The 24,787-nt window shown below is 41.7% G+C and overlaps 1 protein-coding gene across 2 annotated transcripts in view; it reads left to right on the top strand.

Moving 5' to 3' along the window:
• Positions 1 to 1,222: 1,222 nt before the first annotated feature.
• TMEM154 (transmembrane protein 154) overlaps positions 1,223 to 24,787 on the top strand; it is a 54,165-nt gene continuing 30,600 nt past the window's right edge. The window contains exon 1 of one of the 2 annotated variants that reach the window (XM_015139348.3): positions 1,223 to 1,486. In XM_015139348.3, coding sequence (XP_014994834.1) covers positions 1,423 to 1,486 — 64 coding nt within the window. In that variant the 5' untranslated portion in view covers positions 1,223 to 1,422. The remainder of the gene's footprint in view (positions 1,487 to 24,787) is intronic. The other variant, XR_013417328.1, reaches the window with a different exon arrangement.

Raw genomic sequence — 24,787 nt, 5'->3', positions numbered from 1 at the left:
AGCGTATTTTATCAAGAGTTGACTTAATTGCCAGTTTAAAACATTAAAGTGCATACTGTAAATCCATTAACAAACTGATCATTACATGAATCACCAACCTATTTCTTATGGATAATAACTGAGATAAACAGTGACTAATGACATTGAAAAGCAGCAATGCATTAAAGAAAAAATTAACAACTATGTCAGGGGCTAAGGAATTCCAGTCACCTCATATGTCTGCACCAACCAGATCACTGAAGACAAACGACGGGAAGTGGTGACTCAGATGGTAATCTGCAGGGAAAGGTTTAGAGATGAGATGTGTCTGATGCCTCAACACTACCCCTCTCTCCATCTGTCTGTCTCTCTTGGCACCACGATTATGAAACTGCTTTCTGCATGCTTAGTCCCTAAACCTAAACCAAGGGAAGGACCTCCAACAGAACACTCAACACACGCTAATCTCCCCTGTATACTAGACATGACCTTTCCGTATTGTTTTGATTGGATAGGATTTCCACCATTATTCTATTTTAGTTCAGTCCTGTTTTGTTTGTTGTCTGAGAACTTGATCGTCAAGTAAGAAGGAAGGAAGGTGAGATGCAGACTCACCCCTACCTCCACCCTCAGAGCATATTCTCCTCTGGAAATGGACCTTGAAAAGATCATTTCTCTCTGGGGAAGCAGAACATAACCTTCAGGTGTGGGTGTGGCATCCACCTCTATCTGGCTTGGGCCTTGGTGGGAGGAGGGCATTCAAGGGTGGAGAAAGGAGAATGGGACTGGCTGGAGAGACGTGGTCTGGCAGTTTTCTGATGATGCAGTTGTCCCTGCTGTCTGGGCCTGCACTATCCAACACAGCAGCCACGAGCCACTTGGAGTTATTAAAATGTTATAAAAATTCAATAAAATTTAAAATTCCATCAGCACTAGCCTCATTTCAAATGCTCAGTGACCAATGTGGCTGATGGCTACTATATTGGACAGCACAGGCTTGGAACATTTCCATCAGGGCAGAAAGTTCTAAAGGACAGCTTGTCCCTAGGCTCTACGCAGCCCCGGAGCCTCACCTGGGGGACAAGCAAAATCACAGAGTGAGAATGCTTGTGGTCCAGGACCCCTCCCAGTCCCAAACACCGAATGACATCTGAGCAAGGGACTCTGTTGCCCCGGGGTCAGTTTCAAAAGCTGGAGGCCGAGACTCCAAAGGGCTGGAGAGGCGTGCCAACAGAATCAGTGCTTGAACAGCAACTTCTCTTTTGCAATCCTTGCTGGTCTGACAGGCTCCTGCAGAATTACATCACTTCCTAAAAAACGGCAAACACCTCTCCTTCAAGTCAGCACCGACCCAAACAAGCAGGAAACAGGAAATGTTCACGTTTCAGGGAGGCTGCAACCCGGCGCAGCATCCTGAGCGCGCCTCCGCCGAGGCGAGCGGACATGCAGGCTCCCCGCGCAGCCCTGGTCTTCGCCCTGGTGATCGCGCTCGTTCCGGTCGGCCGGGGTAAGCCGTCTCCACTTCCCACTCCTGGGAAGGAGGATCGCAAACGCTGGTAGGGTGCCCGAGGCTACAGAACTCTGCCGGGGAGGGTGACACCCGGAAAATCTAATCCTTTCTGTGAAAGAAGTGGAGAAAATTAGAACTCCCTTTTTTGGGGGGTGGGATGGAGGGAGGACTTCGCTTTCGCTGCAGCTGTCTAATCTGGCTCCAGCTCTCTCACTTCATTTACCCCTCTTTCAGTCTTTGTCTTCTAGGATGTGTGCGTCCCTGTAATTTACTAGCCTTAATGAGCATATTAAGAAAACCATAAACTTTTTGGCAGTTTATGTAAAAAAAAAAGAAAAGCTTCAATCTGCTGAAACAGAACATGATTAATTTGCTTTTAATAGTGTGGGCTGAGAAGTCTGCTGGTTCCAAAATCTCCTGGAAAAACCGGGGTGTGAAAATTGACTACTAGAAAGCATACTAAAGAAACGACATAAACTTAAAAAAAAAAAAAAAAAAGGAAACGGGAAATTATCCAAAGAGCTACCAAAGAGCTATGTGTTAGGGTACCCCCTCTAACACATCAAGTAAGGTCTTTCATCTACTTTTATTGCTCCTTGTTACTTTTACAGATTTTTTTTTTTTTTTTTGCATTGACTGTTACTAATGAAGATTTGTTTGAAAAAGTAGTATGATTGGAGCCAATCAAAGGTATTGGGAAAAACAAAATATTGAATCTCATTATTATGGGCTAAAAGCAACAACTGAGACTTGCCAGTTTCTGCAACAAGCACAAGCACCCTCAGTTGCCTCTCTTGTTGTCTCGCCCTTGGGCAAATACACTCGCTGCTCATTGTTTCTGTCAATGACACTGGCTGCTTTTAGTGTAGGGCAGTATTTCAAGCAAAAGGAAAGTTCTCAAGCTACAGTTCTTTAGATAGAATGAAGGACATCAACCACGACCTAACAGATGTGACAACTTCCTGGAGGTCAGCAGCCAGCAGCCAGCCACCCCACCCCATCAATTTCTCTCCAGGCATCTGAGTAGAAAACGAAGTGGAAGGCAAACCATTCCAGCTGAAAAGATGTCTGGTTGAAATTGAGTTTAGTGTTCAGAGTGGGTTTGGAAGTTGATGTGTTGTTTTAGGCCCAGTGTTTTGGAGCTGGAAGGAACTTGAAGGTGATGCAGCTCAAACCATATTAGGCATACAGGTGAAGAAACGGAGGTGGAAAAAGGGAGATGTCTGGGTCTTCTACTAGTCAGCTCTACTGGCTTCTACTCCAGGGTTTTTGAGCTCCTCCATGCCCCCCCGGCCCCCCCAGGGAACCAATCACTGTCTCTGCCAAGAGTTCTGGAAACTTTCCTAGTAGGACATCAGGGGAGCAAAGCCTAGCCATCCTCCTTCCACCTCTTCTATTGTGCAACACTGCCACAGGTGCCTCAAACACTCCCTTAATAATAATTCATCTTGCCTGAACTTTTTCTTAGCTTCTAAAAAATGATTGCATCCTAGTGTCTGCAATTCAGGAGATGCAAAAGGAGAATCCGAAGAGACTCGGTTAAAGTTCCCTTTCTGACACCTGAATCTGATCATGCACATCTTCCCCTTCAGGACCCCTCACTTATGCCCCTTCACTTGTTCCTCATTTTTGCCCCTTAGACTCTCACTGCAACCTCCCTCCCAGTGGCACCTCCTTCCGGGTGTCTTCCCACTCCATGGCTCTTGCCTATGATGAATACATTCTTTTTCCTACCTAGCGAATTCTTATATCACCTTAAAGGATAAAACTAAATGTGATCTCCTCCTTGATGTCTCCTTTCTCTGCCCCTTCCCTGCAGTTCTACTTGTACCTGCTGCTGGGCCCCCATAGACCTAAACTTCTGCTAATCACTTTGAACCATAATTGTGTCCATGCCTCCCAACTGGCTGTGAACAACTCCAGGGAAAATCCTCTGTAGTTCGTCTTTGACTTTCCAAAATCCTGTAAGGGCTCAGCATAAATTAGAAAATAATTGTTGATAAATATGAAAATCATCCCTAGAATGGATATGAGGCTGATTACAAAAAAAAAACCTGATAGCTCCTGAAAACAGGTAGTGTTGGAATGTAAAGAGAAGTCAACGATGAGAAGTTGCATTTCAGTAGAGTGCAGGGATTGCCTAAATAATCCAACATGCTAATTGGGCCCTGCCGGGATTCCCAATGTCTTCAAAATGCCCACTTGCAAAAAGCTGTTTAATGAAAGCTATGACTTTGAGATGATTAGTCATGGAAAAGGTGATTTTAAATTAAAGATTTTAAAAATTAATTAATGTACACTACTTTTAGCTAATAGCGCCTGAGGCTTCAGGAGATGAGTTACTTTCTAGGTGTCACAGGTGTATTTCCTTGAATTCTTCAAAAAATACCTGGGGATGTTTGTTAGAAGAATCCAACCTACTGAACGGCCTGGTGCTTTGTCTGCGAGCATACTCTGAGATGCATCCCAAATTAAGCCTTTATTAACAACAAGCAGGCAACGTGAGATAATATCTGCAGTTGCATGAGACCAGCACTGTTACCTCTGAGTCAGCGACCTCTTCTTTTATATAGATAGATAGCCTGACAGAGAATTGAGTTCTACCCCAAGAGAAATAATTCACTTGGAAGTCACCAGGAGAGAAATAAGAAAGCAGCTTTTCTGGGACTCTAATCAAATGGGTGAGCATAGTTAAAGGAAAGCTTGGGCCTGGGTGTCTTGGCCAGTGTAGGATCCTAAGAAAGTTCAAACTCAAGGAGACATTCTGCTCATGGAGTGAAGAGGGGCAGGGGGTCCCCATCTCTGTTCTTTATGCCCTGTCAGTGTCAGCTTAACACTACCAGAAAACCAAAAGCAACTTCCTAAATACCAAAAGCATGGGATTTATTAGTTGCTACAAGCAGAATTGTTGCAGAAGGTAGAGCTAAAGGGCATGAGGCAGAAACAAGGATGCTGTGACTGTTTTGGTGGCCCAACAGAGAGGAATGGGAGATTTTCTGGGCTGGTTCAGAAGAATAAGAACTACGTAAGTATTGGATGAATCTTGGCAAGGAGAGAAAGAATAGAAGAAAATACTAGCTATGTAAGTAAGGCTACACATTCTGACACTGTAGTATCTCATCTCTCATTTCAATGAACATGGCTGACATCTGCCATTTCCTGGGACAGTCCCAATTTCAAGTATTAAGAGCAATGGTAGCTAACATATATAGAACACATTACAGTTCAGACACTGTTCTAGACGCTACATACACGAACTCATTTAATTCTCAGAACAACCTTCTAAGGTGGGCACTATTATCCCTGTTTTTACATTTGAGAAAACTGAGGCACAGAGAGGCTAAGTGACTTGCCCAAGGTCACACAGCTAATTAGTGGATCTAAGTAAGATTCTGCCTCAGGAGTCCATACTCTAACCATACTCCATACTGCCTCTGGGTTTCCAGGCTCTGCCAGGCTACTCGTCTAGTTTTGGGTTTAGAAAACTGTGGTGGTTGAAACTTTCCAGCTGTAGGTGCAGCACAGAACTCTTGGCTAGGCTTTACGGTTGCTGCATGTCAATTATAGAGCTGCATTTGTTTGCACTGGGTCAGAGACTGGCTGACAGGAAGAGGAATTATGAGAGTTGGGTTAAAACTCAGACTGCTGAGGAAGAAGGGAGGGGCTGAAAGAGGTGCAGAGTGAGCAGAAGAGAATCTGGGGATTAGTGTATTTAAGACTAGAAGCAGGAAAAACAGAATGGTGAAGCCACTGGGTAAGAGGCTTCAGGGTGTGGGAACCAGACAGAGGAAGAACAGCCTTATGTCAGGCAGTCACTGTGGGAGAGCACTACTGAGAACTGGCCATTAGGACCAAATACTCTCAGGGACTCCCCCCCAAAAAAACAGAGTGGATGAGCTTTAAAGTCCTTCTGTGTCTCAAATTTGGAATCCCAGGAAACCATAAAGATATTGACTGGAATGGGCTCAGTTTTGTAATGAAACAATGCAACTTGCAACTTGCCTATTTGTATGTAGTTTGTACCACTCTCAAATGCTGGCAAAGACAGACAGGAACTCTGCACTACTGGTCTGAGGGGAGATTAGTGCAATCACCTGGATCACCTTGTCTGTCTATCTTGATGGTTGATCCATCCATTGGGCTTTTAATTTTAATCATCATTATTTGGCATTTCTAGAAAATTTGTTCTTTTTTTTTTTTTGAGACAGAGTTTTACTCTTGTTGTCCAGGCTGGAGTGCAATGGCGCCATCTTGGCTCACCTCAACCTTCGCCTCCCGGGTCCAAGCGATTCTCCTGCGTCAGCCTCCCGAGTAGCTGAGATTACAGGCATGCGCCACCACACCCGGCTAATTTTGTATTTTTAGTAGAGATAGGGTTTCTCCCTGTTGGTCAGGCTGGTGATCTGCCCTCTTCGGCCTCCCAAAGTGCTAGGATTACAAGCATGAGCCACCGCGCCTGGCCTATGTGTTCTTTTTTTTATACACATTGTGCTTTGGGTTTTTTTTTTCCCTTGTGTTATTTATTCCTCCTTTTATGTCATTATTTTAAACATCTTATTATCTATTTGGTAACTTTTAGCTAAAGTTTGTGTAGACATAATCTTGCTGCTTGTCATATCTGTTGCCTCACATTCATTTTTTTTTTTTTTGAGATGGAGTCTCACTCTACTGCCCAGGCTGGAGTGCAGTGGTGTGATCTCGGCTCACTGCAACCTCTGCTTCCTGGGTTCAAGCTGATTCTCCCGCCTCAGCCTCCCTAGTAGGTGGGATTACAGGTGCATGCCACCAAACTGGCTGATTTTTGTATTTTTAGTACAGACAGGGTTTCACCATGTTGGCCAGGGTGGTCTTGAACTCCTGACTTCAGGTGATCCACTCACCTCAGCCTCCCAAAGTGCCAGGATTACAGGCATGAGCCACCATGCCCGGCCTTGCCTCCCATTCTTGATGGAAATCCTGGGGGCCCTGAGAGCAGAACCTGATACACCAAGGATGGCTCACCCTGCTTAACAGAACCCCAAATTATCTGATCCCATCACCAAGCTACTATAAAGCGCTCTAAGCCCCAATTATTTTCGAATATAATCCCAGCTTTGTCATCACAAACTAGGATTTGGAAGAAACTGAGACAGGGGTGTGCTTACAGGAGCCCATGACTGAACCTCAGTAATTCCCAGCCTTGAATGGGAAGTGGCAGGCATCAGAGGTCAGCTTCCAAGCTGCAGGAGGAAGCAACAAAGCCTCCATGAAGGGGTAAGCTGGCAGACCAGAGCCGGCAGTGGAGCTAAGTCAGGTGCCAGAAGTAGGTAACCAAGGAGACTGAACTGATTGCCCTCAAGAAAGAAGAAAGGAGTAGAGCAATCCAAATTGAAAATCAGAGGAGGGCCCAGGTTCCACAGGTGTCAGGATGATGGCAAGATCAGCCTGGGGTAGCTGACCTGACTCTGAACTTTGCCAAAGTCATTTCAGTGACCTTTTTTTTTTTCTTTCTTATACCGTGGTCTGAAGTTTTAGCTTTAACTCTTGACCCAGTGAAAGGACAGGAGCTCCCTGAAAACATTATATAGCCTGTTATCTCCCTGGGCCCACACTTTTGTTGAGGAAATCCCCACTGGTAGATATAACTCTGAATTTCAACTTCCTCTATAAGCACTTACAAATATATATATTTCCTGAGCCCTAGGCATTTTCTTGCTTTCTTGAGATTTCTTTATTCATTTAAAATATTGCTTTTTTATATTTTATTCACCATTTCTAGGTGTTGCACATTGGGAGAATTTTCAGGTTACCACATTTATCAGATTATAAGAAAAGGGAAATTTTTCTCTACAACCGTTCTGGAGAATAATTTGGAAATATTACATAAGCAGAATATGTTCATGCTCCACAATCCCAAGAATTGACTCCTAGCTCACTCACAAATGTGCAGTCAAAAGATATGGCTGAGGTTGTCGATGATAACATTGTTTGTAAAAATGAAAAACAAAACAAAATGAAAGCAACCTAAATGTCTATCAACAAGAGGAAAAATAAAATTTAGTGTAGTCACAGGATGAGTAGAACAGAACAAGTAAAATTAATGAAGTCCAGCCAGACGTATCAAGGTGAATCAGTCTCAAAAGTCATGTTGATATATGCATCAAATGTATCAAAAGTCATGTTCAGGAAAAAGTCAGTAAAAGATTATTATGCTGCCAGGCATGGTGGCTCACCACTGTAATCCCAGCACTTTGGGAGGCAGGGGCAGGTGGATCACTTGAGGTCAGGTGTTCGAGACTGGCTTTACCAATGTAGTGAAATTCCGTCTCTACTAAAAATACAAAAATTAGCTGGGCGTGGTGGCGCACGCCTGTAGTCCCAGCTACTCGGGAGGCTGAGGCAGAATTGCTTGAATCTGGGAGGCAGAGTTTGCAGTGAGCTGAGATTGTGCCACTTCACTCCAGCCTGGGCAATAGAGTGAGATTCTGTCTCAAAACAAATAAAGAAGTAAATAAAATTATTATGCAGAAGCGGGGTGGGAAAAAAAAGAAAAAATATATTATTATGCATAGAATAATTATATTTATTTAAACATTTTTAAACATCCAAAATTATGCTATATATTGCTTAGGGATATAGACATGTTTGAAAAGTGGGAATGATACACAGTAACTTTAGGAAAATCATTACTGATGAGTGAGGAAGAGAAATGAGATCAGGGAGGGGCATAATGGGGGCTTCAATTATATCCAAAATATTGTTTCTGTCAGCAAAAACATGGTAGTCCAGGGCTCAGTAAACTAAGACCCATGGGCCAAACCCAGCCAGCTTCCTTTATTTCCAAGTCCTTGAGCTAAGATTGATTTTTACATCTGTAAATGCTTATATCTTTAATGTTTACATAAATAAGTGCTTTCCTAATAGCTGGTGTTTGCCTCTTGGTCCACAAAATCGAAAATGTTTACTCTCTAGCCTTTTAAGAGAAAGTCTGCCAACCTCTGCTCTTGTCAATATGAAAAAATTTAAGATAATTAGAGGATGAATGCCTTGTTATTTGTTAAGTCATTCTCTATTCTTTTCAGTAGGTATACTTTCATAATGAAAAATAATGAGAGAGCCTGTGAGTTCTTCTCGCTCTACTCCATCTTTCTTTTTCACGTCTCCCAGCCTCTTTGAAGATGGTCAATACACCCTCATTTTCTCACATTCCATTCATTTCTCAATCCTCTGCCATGTGGCTACTGTGTCAGGTACAGATTTCAAATTGCTCTGTCTCCATCACCAGTGCCTCCTATAAGCTAAACCCAAAAGACCCATTTCTGTGCTTATTTTATGTTTTTCTGCACAGCACTTGTCCTAATTAATCAGTGATTGCAGCTCTCTTATCCTTGATCTTCATGATGCTCTTTTCTTCTGGGTCTCCTACTGTGACTCTGATTGCTTCTTTCCAGTGTTTGGTTATGGATCTTTCTCTACCACCTGCTCATTTCATGTCAATGTTCTGTTCTTTCTCACTCCTTACACCAGTCCTGGGTCATGACAACCCCTTTTTTTCCCAAGGGTTTCACTTTGTCACCCAGGCTGTATAGTACAGTGGCATGATCTTGGAGTCAAGTCTCTGGGTTCAAGCAATCCTCCCACCTCAGCCTCCTGAGTAGCTGGGACTACAGGCGCATGCCACTACTCTCAGCTAATTTTTGCTTTTTTTTTTTTTTTTTTTTTTTTTGTAGAGATAGGGTCTCTCTTTGTTGCTCAGCTGGTCTTGAACTTTTGGGCTCAAGCCATCCTCCCACTTAGGCCTCCCAAAGTGCTGGGATTATAGGCGTGAGACACTGAGCCCAGCCACACCCACTTTCATCTCACTCCTGGGTTGAGGATTCCCAAATAACCACCTCCAGCCAGACCTATCTGCCCAACTCTAGACCTGTATTTTCATCACCAGGTTTCCCTGGACGTGTCACAGAGACCTTAAATTCAGTTCCAAAACAATACTCATTCTTGGCTCCCTGCCAGTTCAGACTCTTGTGGGCTCTCACCTAGGCTATTTTGTTAACTTCTTAACCAGTCTTCTTGCCTCTACTCTCATCTCCAACCCATTTACACATAACTTCCAGAGTAGTGGTACTGTAATAAAAATGGAATCATTTCCTCCTGTACTCATCCCTCAATGGTTCTTCATCTCCTTGAGATAGAGTCCAATTCCCTTGGCATCATTACAAGCTAATGATGAGCTGGTCTTAAGTTCCTTTCCTGGTTTACATTTGCTACGTCCTGCTTCCCACCGTGAGTCTTATAATACAGCCACTTGAGTGTGCCAAGCTCTGTCAGGCCACTGAGTCTTTCTGTATGCTGTGCCCTCAACTGTAATGCCTTTCTCTCCCCTCTTTGCTTGAAGAACTCCCAAGGTTCAACTGACTGGTCCACTCCCCTGCATCAAATACCTGAGTACCCCTTAGCCCCAAATGCAGTGAATGTCCTCCTCTCCCATGTGCTCATGAGACTTTGTATACAAACACATGATGGCTTTTATTAATCTGTATTATAATTACTGATTTGCATGCCACTGTCCCTACTTCTTCCCTGGGAGACAGAAGCTGGTCTCATTCACCTTCACATGCCAAAGCTTAGAATGGCGACTTGCACGTTAATAGTCACACAACAAAAGGGTAGTGGCTGACTCAGTGAACGCATAAACAACATGAAATTTATCATATGCCCCAATATTTACTTGTATTTATGAGGATCTTATAATCATTTAAATAATAAAATCAAAATATAGCAATACTTGGATAAATGTTATTTTTAGTTAACTCAGTTTTATAATTTTATTCCAGAATATTAGCTAACTATCCCAAATCTTTTATTTAGTTAGTTAGTTACTTTATTTTATTTTTATTTTTTGAGATGGAGTCTTGCTCTGTTGCCCAGGCTGGAGTGTAGTGGTGCTGCTCCTGCAACCTCCGACTCCTGGGTTCAAGCGATTCTCCTGCCTCAGCCTCCCGAGTAGTTGGGATTACAAGCCCTGCTCATTTTTTTGTATTTTCAGTAGAGATGGGGTTGTATCATGTTGACCAGGCTGGTCTTGAACTCCTGATCTCAAGTAATCCACCCTCTTCGGCCTCCCAAAGTGCTGGGATTACAGATTACAGGCGTGAGCCACTGCACCCGGCCTCCCAAATCTTTTAATGTATGAACAGTTCACTTCTGTCCCTTGAAACTAAAACAATGATTGCGCTCCGCACCCGCCAGCCTTCCTGGAGAGAATACTGTGTAGCTGCAGAGAAAATGTTTTTACCCACCTTCTGAAAATACAAACACAAGTTCAGACCCAGAAAAATACACATTAAGTGGCAAAATTATTTACAGAAAGGACACACAGTTACAAGCAATTTGGGGAGACATTTGAAAGGAAAACAAAGGAAATACAAGTTCCATAGATACTTAACTTCAAGCCAGTAAGAGCTGATTTGATAACTTTAAAAATAACTAAACTTTGTGTAAGATAAAACTCATGGGAAAATCTACTTCAGTAGTTGAGGAAAAACACAGAAATATTTCCTGAGTAATTAAAGAAGGTGCTTAACAGAAGAGTTACCTAACAGAACAGTATTCTGGTCGTTGTTCTGGCTTCTTTTCCTTAAAACCAATAAATCTAGTTTGTTTTTGAATTTTGTTTTATGTTTCATATGAGTTTAAACCATCGTTGTTATTTTCTACTTCACACTACATTATAATTTTCAGAAACGGGATTCCAATGGTTGCCAAGGTTTGTTGACATGTTATTATAATTCCCTGACAACACTAAATTCATTCATTTAAAAATTGATTTATTCTTTTCTAAGACTTACACTTGTTTGCTTATTTGTTTATGATTAAGATTGCCAAATTTAGCAAATAAAAATATAGGACAACCAGTTAAATGTGAATTTCAGATAAGCAATGCTTTTCTTTAGTATAAGGATGTCCTTTACAATTTAGTATAAATATTTAGTACAAATATTACACGGGACATACTAATACTAAAAATGTTTCATTGTTTATCTGATACTCAAATTTAACTAGGCATCCTGTATTTTATCCAGTAATTTTATTTGGGATTGTGATTATCTTTTATCAAGCAAAGACCATCTCTGTGTTGGTTCTGGTTCATCACTAAGGTCATAGATATGTTGGTTATGTACAGCTACATGTTAGAATTATACTTAGGCTGAGTCCTAGATCAACCATTCAAATAAAAAGAGACCATTTCTGAAAAAAAGTACTGATAATTACATAGAATAAAACCAGGAATTCAAGAGTAGATCAACTTTTTAAAAATCTATGAACGTAATCACATTAACAACTATGTTAGGAAAAAATAATAAGTTTGTATTAATAAATGCACAAGAGAAGTTGACAAAGAGAGTGAGACTAGCACCACATCAATAGCTCCAGCCACGATACTAAAATTCAAAGTGCTTGAGCATTGGAGACTGTTCAGGATGGAAAGACAGGATTGATTCTCTTTGAAGGTAAAATAGGACCAGAAGCCCAGTGGCTTTAGGGACCTGTTCAGGGTTTAGCTGCTTCAAGGAAATGGGATGCATGATTCTGCTCCCTTCACACAGCACTTCAAAACCTCAGCAACTTGTTTCCTTCTTCAGCCTCTTGTAGGAAAGCACCAAACGCTGTTGCTCCTGTGCTCCTGCTTAGGCTGGCGATGGGGACTCTGGTGCACATCCTCTCCCTGTTGTTCCTCCTTCACTCTTGGTGGCAACCAAGCCCCTGGGGTGGGAGCCCACAGTGTTCCCTGGTTTCCTGTTCTTTAACTTATCAAGCACTCACCTACCAGTTATTATTTTGTTTGTCTCTGTCTTCCAGTTTTTCTCTCTGGCAGTGCTGAGCTGGTGCTGAGCTGAGCAAGGAGTGGGATGCCCATGAACCCCAGGAAACAGCCCCTCACCTGTGGAAAGGGGTGGCGGTGTCTTCCCACCCTGTCTCAGAGGCCAGGGAGACGGCAGATAAAGTCTTGAGGCCAGGGCATGGCTGGGAGTGTCTGTTTTCAAGTTACTCTTTTCAATTGCAATTTTGAAATTGGCCCTTGAAAAGAAGAAATATAATAAAATAAATAGAAATAAAATAAAAATAGGAAAGTATTCAGTTTGGCAATAACTATCATTTAACAATCCTTTTTTTTAATTTCAAAGCACTTTCATGTCGCTTATCTCATTTATGGTATGAAGAACTTTTTTAAGGTTTTAAAATGTATTTGTATTCTGTCTCATAAAAATACACATTCTTTAAAACTGCCAGGTGCTACAGGCCACTGTAGGAATCCAGTGTATAAAAAGATAGTCAGGTGGTCAAACATGCAGCTTCCCCAAGTGAGTGACTTTAAACCAGAAACAGCTTTAGGGCCTGAGAAAATCTGATTAAATGTGAGCAAGCTTTCTCTTAAAAAGACATCAAAATAAAAGTTGAAAATGAAAAAGACATCAGAACATTGTGGGTCTCGCCATTGTAAAACATGTGTTAATCTGATAGTAAATTACAATTGCAGGTGTGCTTCTCAATTTAAGGAGGTAAAAATACAACACAGCCTCACAAGTAATTTCCCAGAGCAGACTACTGGCTGAAAGTGTTTTACCAAACAACCTCCTCAAAACTAGAAAAAAGCATCCTTTCTTTATATTCTTTTGATGAAAGGCATCATCACCTCTAGTTATCTGGTGGCTGAAGAGAAAAAGTGTACAAAACACAGGCATTGCTTGATGATCTCAAATACCTTCCTGTACTTACAAGCTGCCATTAACCTTCAATGCTTCTGCCTTGTATCTGTTCAACCACCTATTTATTCTGTCCATATCTTCTACAAGTAAATTAGTCAGAAAAAAAACATATTAGGTGAAGACTTTCACTTAATAAAATTGGCAAATATGCAGAACAACTGAGCTTGTAAGAAAACAGCAATCCCTCCTCTCATTGAGTCCTGCTCCCAGAGAGAATCAAGTCACCTGACCTTTACATGGGGGCAAATGCGTGAACCACCCTCATTGCTCCTGCCAAAAAAACTATAAGCATGAAATTTCATCATTTAGGATGCATAAGTTGTTATTAAGCAATTCCTGAATTCCCTAGTATGTTTGAAAAATTTAGATAGCTTTTTGAGAGAAAACCACTTTAGATTTCTGTTTCTTTGTGACTAGAGATACACCGTGTATGTATGACTGAAAGGAAGTTGTTAGGGGAAGGAGGAGATCAAACTCTGGAGAAAAACGTGAGAGCGTGACTGGCAATTTCACCACAGACCCACCAGGCCTATTGGACATTACCTTCAGTCATTCCTTCCACACACAGCAGATGGGGTTGCAGGTGCTGGGGATACGTTCTAAACAGTGAAGGAGACAGATGGCAGACAAGCACGCAAATGAAGTAATTCCAGATAATAAACAATAAGTTAGTATCATTTGGAAATGAAGTAAACTAGAGAAAAGTGCAGAGCACTTCAGAGCAGCATCTGTAGTCCATGAACATCAGTGTCCTCATAGCACTGTCTGCAGTCCATGAGCAATGGTGTCCCAGCACCACTGTCTGCACTCCACAAGCAATGGTGTCCCATCACCACCATCTATGGTCTGTGAGCATTGGTGTCCCAGCACCACTGTCTGTGGTCCATGAGCAACAGTGTCCCAGTGGTGTCATCCCTCCACTTGCAGTTAGTGTCTCTATGCAAACACAGCCTCCCACAGCCAGGCTGTGTCCTGAAGAGTCTGGCATGGTTATTCTCATTTTAGTTCCATTCTGTTCCTGACCACATCACAATCAGATTCCACAGATGCTGAACAATTGATTTTTAAAAAGAGATCAACTGAAGAGTTAAACTATTTAATGGTGCATACTCCATTAATGTTGTTCCCAAAGGCTTCTGTGTAGGGTTCTCTAATCACATTTAAAACTAATGAGGACTGTCTTCATGAACAATAGCAAATTAAAATAAAGTCCACTCAGTTATTATTTAACTCAGTAATTCTCAACCTAACATACATACTTACTGCAGTTATTTGGGGAGCTTTTAAGAAATACTGTTACCCAGGCCAACCCCTCAGATATTCTCAAATAACTAATTTAGTTAGGGCTTAAAAACTTCCCAGGTGATGCTGATGCGCAGTAAATGTGGAGAACAACAACAGGTGTGACTGATAATTAGCCACAACTAAATGAGATTGTTTGAGCAACTTCAACCGGTATGACCTGCAGACCAGCAGCATCAGCACAACCTAATTACTTGCTAAAAATGCAAATTCTGGTAGGGTTTAGTGGCTCATGCCTGTAATCCTAGCACTTTGGGAGGCTGAAGCAGGAGGATTGCTTGAGACCATTAGTTTGAGGCCAGCCTGGGTAACAAAGCGAGACTCCCTGTCTCTACAAATAATACAAAAATTAGTCAGGCGTGGTGGCGCACGTCTGTAGTCCCACCTACTTGGTGGGCTGAGGTGGGAGGATTGCTTGAGCCCAGGAGTGCCAGGCTGCAGTGAGCCATGTTCATACCACTGCACTGCAGGCTGGGCAACCGAGTGAGACCCTGTCTCAAAAAAAAAAAAAAAAAAAGCAAATTCTTGGGCCCCCTTCCAGACCTATTACATCAGAAAGTATAAGACTATGCCCAGCAGTCTATGCTTTAAGAACCCCTGTAGGTGTTTCCAATACACACTGAGGTTTGAGGACCACTGGCTTAAAGCACCAACCAAAGCTATTGCTGATAGTTGTTCTATTAGCAATAACATTTTCTGGATATTCAGGGTTTAAACCCTGGCATGCATCTCTCAATTCAGACTTATTCGGGACGGTTTGATGGTCACAGTACTCTCTCAGTGTGCCCTAGCTAGACTCTTCCAGGTTCTTGAGACTTCAGTGATGATTTTTAAGCTACTGTGTTCTGATGATAGAGTTGGCAGCTGCTAGGCAAGCCTTTGGCACCCAACTCCTTGACCTCTGATTCTTCTCAAATTCACCAAGGAGCATGGAGAACAATGATTTGGTGTGGCTCAGGGGAGGCCAGAAGTGGGCAGGGTCTGGAGAAGTGAGTCTCAACTTCAGCTGCATCCTGGAGCCACAAGGAAAACTGTAAAAATTATTGAGGCCTGGGTTCTACCCCTAAATATTTTGATTGATTGATATTTAGAACAGGGTCTTGCTCTGTTACCCAGGCTAGAGTGCAGTGGTGTGATCATAGCTCACACAGCCTTGCACTGGACTCAAGTGATCCTCCTGCTTCAGCCTCCCTAGAAGCTGTACCCTCAGGTATGTTGATGTAATAAGTTTGCGGTATGGTGTGGGCATCAGGTTATTGGAAGATGCCTCAGTGATTCTATGTGCAGACGAGGCTGAGAACCACTGGAAGATTTCTTGGTTTGTTTTTCTCTCCTCCTTCTAACGCTAATCAGGCTCTTCATTGTATACTGAGGTACAGGAGAGAATGAAAAGGAGTCAGGCTTTTGGGTGTGCTTTCTTGATCATCCTGAAATTCAAACTTGTCAGTTACTCCACAAAGCAGGGAAGAGTTTGAAGCCTTGACATCTGACATGTATTCTTTCATTTCACCATCTTAACTATAACATTGTTTAAATAATTGGTGCATGGAGTTCACATAATTGACAAATGAAAGAATGGGGCATCTGACTGTGGTCCAACATACTTCATGACATCCTGAGTTTAGTAGCATTCTCTTGTCATTGTTTTATTTCACATTGTATTATTAGTGTGACAGTCTTTCAGTCAGTTTATAATACTTTCTTCTTCTTCTAACTTTAAAAGCTAGAGCTTGGTTGCACTTTTTTAAAACATATTTCTGTGTTAATTAAGCTTTTTAAAAAAATTTTACTTTAAGTTCCAGTGTGCAGGTTTGTTACATAGGTATATGTGTGCCATGGCGGTTTGCTGCACCTATCAACCCATCATATAGGTTTTAAGCCCCGCATACATTAGGTATTTGTCCTAATGCTCTCCCTCCCCTTGCACCCCAACCCCTGACAGGCCCCAGTGTGTGATGTTCCCCTCCATATGTCCATGTGTTCTCATTGTTCAACTCCCACTTATGAGTGAGAACATTTGGTGTCTGGTTTTCTGTTCCTGTGTTAGTTTGCTGAGAATGATGGCTTCCAGCTTCATCCATGTCCCTGCAAAGGGCATGATCTCATTCCTTTTTATGGTTGCATAGTATTCCATGGTGTATATGTACCACATTTTCTTTATCCAGTCTATCACTGATGGGCATTTGGGTTGGTTCCATGTCTCTGCTATTGTAAATAGCGCACATACGTGTTGGTTGCACATTTGTTTCACTTTCAGAAAAAGAGAAGTTAGCTAGTTTGCTTCCCTGAGAAGCAGAGTCATTTCCATTTAGTGATGATGCCCTGAGCAGGGATAATGGGGATGTTGTGCTGCCCAGCTGTTGAGGCTGCCAGGCGTTACCTCAAACATTTCTTCCCACTTATAAGGATTTCCCCAGACATCCTCACCAGATGTGTGAAAGATGAGTCCCAGATGTGTTTGCGTGAATATTGTCAGTATTTGTAAGTGACTCTGTACACTGTGCAGTTCATTATCGAGTGATCTTAAGATTTTTGGATTAACAATAAAGTGAAGTATTGCAGCTTAGTTTCATCATTCACATGACTGACCACTTCCATTATCTCTTTAAAATGCTACATTATCTGAGCACAGAGAAAGATAAATGGTGAAATGGAGGGAGACTTCCTGAGAGAGTTTGTGTTGGGGTCACTTGAGATGACTGTGACTTGGCCACCTAACAGGAGGGACTTCTGCCAAATCTGCAGCTTATGAGGCCACCAGCCTCGGCCCTCATACCCCGTGATCACGCCCATGCAGGGCGTGAAGCCACGCAAGACTGATCTTCACACACTTTTCTGCTTCTAACCTGTTGTCTTCCTTATTTCTTCTCTTCTATTCTTTTGCTTGTTAATGCCTCTCTCTTTGCCCTCTCACCCTATGTCCTATCCCTGTCTTCTGCAGCTTTGCTAGTTTTACCTGTAGCCCCACCTCTTTTACCCTGAAATATGCCCAAATTTAGATAAGGAAGTAAAGCAGCAGTAAAATGAGGAAGTTATACCAGGCAGATTAACCTTCTGGGGAACAGCAGAGAAACAGGCAAGTACAGAGATGGGGGAAAGAGAACAGGTGATGGATGAAGAAAATAACAAGGACACAAATACGGGGCCTGTGTGTGGTGCTTTATGGCTCCTAAAGCATTTTCACAGTTCTTATTTCATTTACTTTCATGCAAACGCTATGGGCTAGACAGAGCAGAAGGCCTACTTTTTTGACTTTTAGGAAATGGAGAATTAGAGAGGGAGGGAATTCTTCCCAGGCCCCAAGGGTGCAGAGGACAGCAGCCAGTCTCAAGCCCAGCTATTCTGAATTCAAATCCTGTCTTCCTTCCGCGATGCCATGGTTACGTCCTTGGAGTCCTGGAGCACAGCACAGGAAGTACCCTGCATGTTCTGGAGGGTTCATCTCCAGACTTATGTCCTGAAAGAGAGTTCTGCCTTCCTTCACGGTGGCTGGACTCCCAAGGTTGTAAAAGGTCACTTTCACCCAAGAAGCCCAGGATGCCGCCCGCAGGAAATCTCCGTGGATGATTATGGGCCTTAGTGAGTGTTTCTTTAAAAAGGCTGTAGCCCCACAAGGGGTGTGTGAGGCTGTACAGTGGTTTTAGAGGGCCTCATGTGCACTGGATTAAGAGTGGCTATTAACCCATAGGCCATGGGAGGGACACCTCTCATGTTTTTGGGGAAAATCCCTCAAGCTGCCCTCTGCATCCATACTTGTATGGCCTTTGGCACCGCCTCTGTTTTCCACCTTGTCATTGTACACTTCTGATTTTCTACCTAACTCTTACCCTTGTCACCTTGGCAACCTGCTCCTGGCTGCTGATCTGATTCTATGGCTCATCTTTGTTTGCCAGTCCCCCTTCTGATGACATCTGATTCCTCCCTGCACAGACTCTTGGAACTGGTCCCCCGTGTTTTCAGCTTTCCTCCCTTTGACATCCCAGACTCCCTGCACACTCGGTTCTTCCCTTAGTTTCTGCCAATTCTCATTATGTGAAAACTGGAGTACTAGGGTTGTCTTAGAGAATTTTTCAGGTCAGACCACCAAGAGTAGTTTGATGCTGTGCCCCCTTACCCTGCACCTAACACCCTCTCATGCTCTCCCCATTTTTAGACACACTGTAGAACGTGCTTGCCTGCGTGCAAACTGAAGGATGAACAGAGAGGTTTATTGCAGTATTGTTGGAAACACAACAGAACCTAAATCTCTATCAATAGGAATAGATTATAATACATTCAAATAATGGGGAAAAAAAGCTCTCTATACAGTTGTGGAATGATCTTCAAGGTAAAATTTTAAGTGAGAAAAGCAAGGGGCAGAAAGTATATAAATTGTGCTACCATTTGTGTTAAAAACAGAAAACAGGAAACAACACTTATACTTGTATATGCATAGAGTTTCTCTCAAAGGAGCAGAAACGGTGGTTACTTCTGGGGAAGGAAACTGAGTAGCTTGGGGAAACGGTGGTAGTGAAGCTTCCTTTCTGAACTAAGCACCATGTGCAGATTACCTATTCAAAAACTTTACTTAAAAACAAGGTAGACACTTTGGAATCAACAGAGATGTGGAAATAGGTGGGACCTTGGGGATCACTCCTTAGTTGTACAGATTAGAGCATTAAGTCATTAAGGGAAAAGTAAATTGTCCAAATTCTGTAAGTACGAAGTGGCAGAGCTATGTCCAGACCCTCATCTGTTATTTGTCACCTATGCTTGAGGAAATGCACCTTCAAAACCCAATAGAAATTAACAATGTAAATGACAGGATTGCACCCCAGGGCAAGACATTCAAGATTCAGTTTCTTCATCTGTAAAATGTGGACAATAAAGTTGTGAAGATCGAATTAGATAGCACATGTTTATCCTAGTAGCTAGCATTCAATACATCCCAGTTATTGTTATTTATTATTTTGAAGCTATCTTAGAGTTGGGGAGAGAAAGAGAGAGAGAGAGAGAGAGAGAGAGAGAGAGAAGAGAGAACAAGAACAATCCCTTGATTCTCATTTATTTAAATAGCCACTAGAGAATCTGAGAGCAGATGATGCTTAATGCAGGAAACATACATGAGGGCATGTGGGAGGGGGGCATTGCAGAGAGAACTTTCAGCCTCTTTAACTCCACCTTCCACCACCAAGGGCCACCTGTGAACAGCATTGTCTCATGCTGAAAAGTAAATGTACACAGGCCAGGACCATCTGGTATGCTTCTCTCCATTTCTCTTTTATTCTCGATTGTCTAGATGTCCCCATTATTCTTGTTAGCTTGTTTCCTTTCCTATTTTCTCTCTTCCCGGGGCCACGGGTCAAATGGTGACTAAGAGTGCAAAGCGTTCTTCTGGGGACTTGGTTCACCTTCCTCAGAGAGGCACTGAAAAGACCCTGTCCTTCTGGGCAGCTTGGCTGGGAGCGCATCGGAGCTGAGGAGCCTTAGCAAGGGCCCCAGTAAAGCCGAGGTTTCTGGGAACGCTTTCCTCTGTCCTGCCTTGTGCCAGACAGCCACCTCCTAGGATAGGCGGAGGAATGGGAGCAGGAGGTTCCCTCTCATTCACCACTTTACGCCAAACTTTATGATTTGCAAGCATCGCATTCCTCCCTGAGGGAGGGACAACACACTGTGAGGTTATAAGCTCTGGTTCTGCCATTGGCCCCCTGGTTTCAAATCATCACTCCTCCATGTGAGCTCTGTGATCTTGGGCAAGTTGTGTAGCCTCTTTGCCCTAGTGTCTATCTGAACAAATGGTGAGGACAAAATGAGATAATCCGGGTACCAGGCAGAGCACAGAGATTGGTTCTTAGTAAATTCTCAAAAAAAGGTGCTGAAATATTAGCAGCAGCTACAGTATTCATAGAAGTAACCAAAGGAAGTAAAGTGAGGGGGGACGGGGTCTGGATACTCAAGGAAGGTTCACTGACCTCTAGGTATAAGGATTATCACCACCAGCTGCACCAACCACCAACCCCATTCCCCACCCCACACCCAACCTCATCCTACCCATATGTACCAGTCTTCACTGGCTGAGGTCACCAGTGAAAGATGCTGTTTGATCTGGCTGCAGTAGTTCTCCAAGCAGAATCATTTTAATGAGGAGGTTTTCTGGAAGACGAATGTCGTTTACTAGTCCAGGTTGATACATGACATATCAAAGGCTTTAACATATATGTGAATACATTATTGACTCACCCAATTTTAAAGACATATAGAGTAGTCCCCCCTTATCCACAGTTTTGTTTTTCATGATTTCAGTTACCCATGGTCAACCGTGGCTAAAAATAGTATAGTACAATAAGATATTTTGAGAGCGAGATCACATGCACATACTTTTATTATAGTATATTGTAGTAATTGTTCTATTTTATTACTAGTTATTGTTCATTGCTTACTGGGCCTAATTTACAAAACTAAGCTTTATCATAGGTGTGTTTAGAAAAAAACACAGTGTATGTGGGGTTCAGTTCTACCCATAATTTCAGGCATCTTCTGGGGCCTTGAAACATGTTGCCCTTGGATAATGGGGGACTACTGTAAATGTAGGACAAAGTCGCTTAACTCAGAAGGCAGAGATCAATAAGTGGTAGATTTTTACTGATACATAATATTTTACATACTTATAGGGCACATGTGTATTTTTTGTTACATGGATAGAATCTATAATGATCAAGTCAGTGTATTTGGGGTAGCCATCACTTTGAGTATTTATCATTTCTGTGTGCTGAGAACATTTCAAGTCCCATCTTCTAGCTACTTTGAAATATAAAATATATTATTGTTAACTACAGTCATCCTACTCTACTATTGAGCATTATAACTTACACTGTCTATCTAACTGTATGTTTCTACCCATTAACTACCCTCTCTTCTTCCCCTGCTCTTACCCACACACCCTTCCCAGCCTCTGGTATTTATAATTCTACTCTCTACCTTCATAAGATCAACTTTTTAAGCTACCACATATGAGCAAGAACATAAGGTATTTGTCTTTCTGTGCCTGTCTTATTTTACTTAAAATAATGACCTCCAGCTCTATCTATGTTTCAGCGTAAGACATGATTTCATTCTTTTTTATGGCTGAATAGTATTCCATTGTGTATATATACCACATTTTCTTTATCCATTCATCTGCTGATAGATACTTCGGTTGGTTTCACATCTTGGCTATTGTGAATAGTGCTGCAATGAACATGCGAGTGCAATTATTCCTTTGATATACTAATTTATTTTCCTTTGGATAAATATCCCGTAGTGAGATTGCGGATTGTGTGGTAGTTCTATTGTTAGTTTTTTGAGAAATTGCCATACTGTTTTCCATAGTGGCTGTACTAATTTACATTCCCACCAACAGTGTGTAAGAGTTCCCTTATCTCTGCATTCTTGCCAGCATCTACTGCTTCTGCCTTTTCAACAATAACCTTTTATTTTCTTTTCTTTTGAGATGGAATCTTGCTCTGTCACCCAGGCTGGAGTGCAGTGGTGTGATCTCAGTTCACTGCAACCTCTAGCTCCTGGGTTGAAGTGATCCTCCTGCCTCAGCCTCCCAAGTAGCTGGAACTACAGACGTGTGCCGCCATGCCCAGCTAGTTTTTATATTTTTAGTAGAGCTAAAAATTTTGTATTTTTAGCTGTCCAGGCTGGTCTCAAACTCCTGACCTCAGGTGATCCTCCTGCCTTGACCTCCAAAAATGCTGAGATTATAGGTATAAGCCACTGTGCCCAAAAATAACCATTCAATGAGATAATAGCTCATCATAGTATTGTTTATTTTTTGTTTGTTTGTTTTTAGTCTATTTCATTTAGTTCTCTCTGATCTTTATTATTTCTTTCCTTCTACTAATTTTGGATTTGATTTGCTCTTGCTTTTCTAGTTCCTTGAGATGCATCACTAGATTGTCTACTTAAAATCTTTCTACTTCTTTGATGTAGGTAGTTACTATAAACTTACCTCTGAGCACTGCTTTTGCTATATACCATAGGTTTTAATATGGTGTGTTTCCATTTTTATTTGTTTCAAGCCTTTTTAAAAAATTTCCTATTTAACTTCCATGTACTTGTACAGTCTCTAAAGTTCTTCTTGTTATTGACTTGTAGTTTTATTCCATTGTGGTCTGAGAAGATATTTGATATGATATCAATTTTTAAAAATGTGTTGAGCTTGTTTTGTGTTCTAACATTGTTTATCCTGGAAAATGTTCCATGTGTTGATGAGAAGAATGTATATTCTGGCACTGTTTGATGAAATGTTCTGTAAATGTTCTTTTAGGTCCATTTGGTGTAAGGTGCCATTTAAATCCAATGTTCCTTTGTTATTGTTTTTTATTATCTAGATGATCTGTTTAATGCTGAGAGTGGGTGTTCTATTTCTCAACTCTTGTATTAGACTCTACCTATCCCTTTAGATCTAATAATATTTGCTTTATATATCTGGGTGCTCCCAATGTTAGGTGCATATATGTTTAGAATTGCTATATTCTCTTGCTGAATGTATCACTTTATTATTATATAATGACCTTTTTGTCTATTTCTTCCGTTTTTGACTTGAAGTCTGTTTTATTTGACATAAGTATAGCTACTCATGCTTGCTTTTGGCTTCTGTTTGTATGGAATATCTTTTCCCATCCCTTTACTTTCAGTCTATGTGTATCTTTATAGGCGAGATGAGTTTTTTGTAGGCAGCATGTAGTTGTGTTGTGTCTGTGTGTTTTTTAAATCCATTCAGCCAGCCTGTATCTTTTAAGTGAACAGTTTAATCCATTGACAGTTAAGATTATTATTTATATATCAGGGCTCCTTCCTCTCATTTTATTAATTGATTTATGATTGTTTTGTCTATCCACTGTTCCTTTCTTTCTCTCTTATTTGTCTTTATTATGGTTTGGTGGTTTTCTGTAGTGGTAACATTTTAGTCTTTTCCTTGTGTGTGTGTGTTTGCTCTACCAGTGGGTTTTGTATTTTCACGTGTTTTCATGATGATAGATATTGTACTTTTGCTTCTCAGTGGACTCCCTTAAGCATTTCTTTTAGGGCCAGTCTAGTGGTAATGAATTCCCTCAGCTTTTTTATGTCTGGGAAAGACTTTGTTTTTCCTTTGTTTTTGAAGGATAACTTTGCTGGGTATAGAATCCTTGGATGACAACGTTTTTGTTGTTGTTTTTTTTTCTTTCAGTCCTTTGAATATATCATCCCATTCTCTCCTGGCCTATAAGATTTCTGTGGAGAAATTAACTGTTAGTCTGACAGGGGTTCCTTTATAGGTGACTACATGCTTTTCTCTTGCTAATTTTAGATTCTTCCTTTGTCTTTGATGTTTGACAATTTGACTGTAATGTGCTGTGGAGAAGTCTTTTGTTGAATTGTATCTATTTGGAGAACTCTGGGCTTCCTGTATCTGGATGTCTAAATCTCTTGCTAGACTTGGGGAGTTTCATCTATTGTTTCATTAAATAGGTCTTCTTTTTCTTTTCTTTTTTTTTTTAAGGCAGGATCTGGCTTTGTTGCTAAGGCTGAAGTACAGTGGCACAATCTCAGCTCACTGCAACCTCTGCCTCCGGGGCTCAGACGATTCTCCTGCCTTAGCCTCCTGAGTAGCTGGGATTACAGGAGCATGCCACGACACCCAGCTAATTTTTGTATTTTTAGTAGAGATGGGATTTTGCCATGTTGCCCAGGCTGGCCTTGAACTCATGAGCTCAAGCAGTCTTCCCTCCTCAGCCTCCCAAAGTGCTGTGATTAGAGGCATGAGCCACTGCATCTGGCCTTGTTTCATTTAATAGGCTTTCTAACACTCATTTTCTCTTTACCTTCTTGCTTTATGGTATCCCATATGTCACATAGGCTTTTTGCATTCTTTTTGCTTTATTTTTATCTGACTAGGTTATTTCAAAAGACCAGTCTTCAAATTCTGAGATTCTTCCTTCTGCTTGATTTAGTCTATTGTTGAAGCTTTCAAGTGTATTTTATTTTATGAATTCTTCAGATCCAGAATCTGTTTGGCTCTTTTTTATTATCTCTATCTCTTTGGTGAACTTCTCTCATTCATACCCTGAATTGTTTTCTAATTTGTGTATTGTTTTTCTGTATCCTCTCATGGCTGGAGTGCAATGGTGTGATCTTGGTTCACTGCAACCTCCACCTCCCAGGTTCAAGCGATTCTCCTGCCTCAGCCTCCCAAGTAGCTGGGATTGCAGGCATGCACCACCACGCCTGGCTAATTTTGTAT

This window comes from Macaca mulatta, chromosome 5, assembly GCF_049350105.2.
Source record: "Macaca mulatta isolate MMU2019108-1 chromosome 5, T2T-MMU8v2.0, whole genome shotgun sequence".
NCBI classification, from domain to species: Eukaryota; Metazoa; Chordata; class Mammalia; order Primates; family Cercopithecidae; genus Macaca; species Macaca mulatta.
This window is presented reverse-complemented; position numbering and strand designations above follow the sequence as displayed.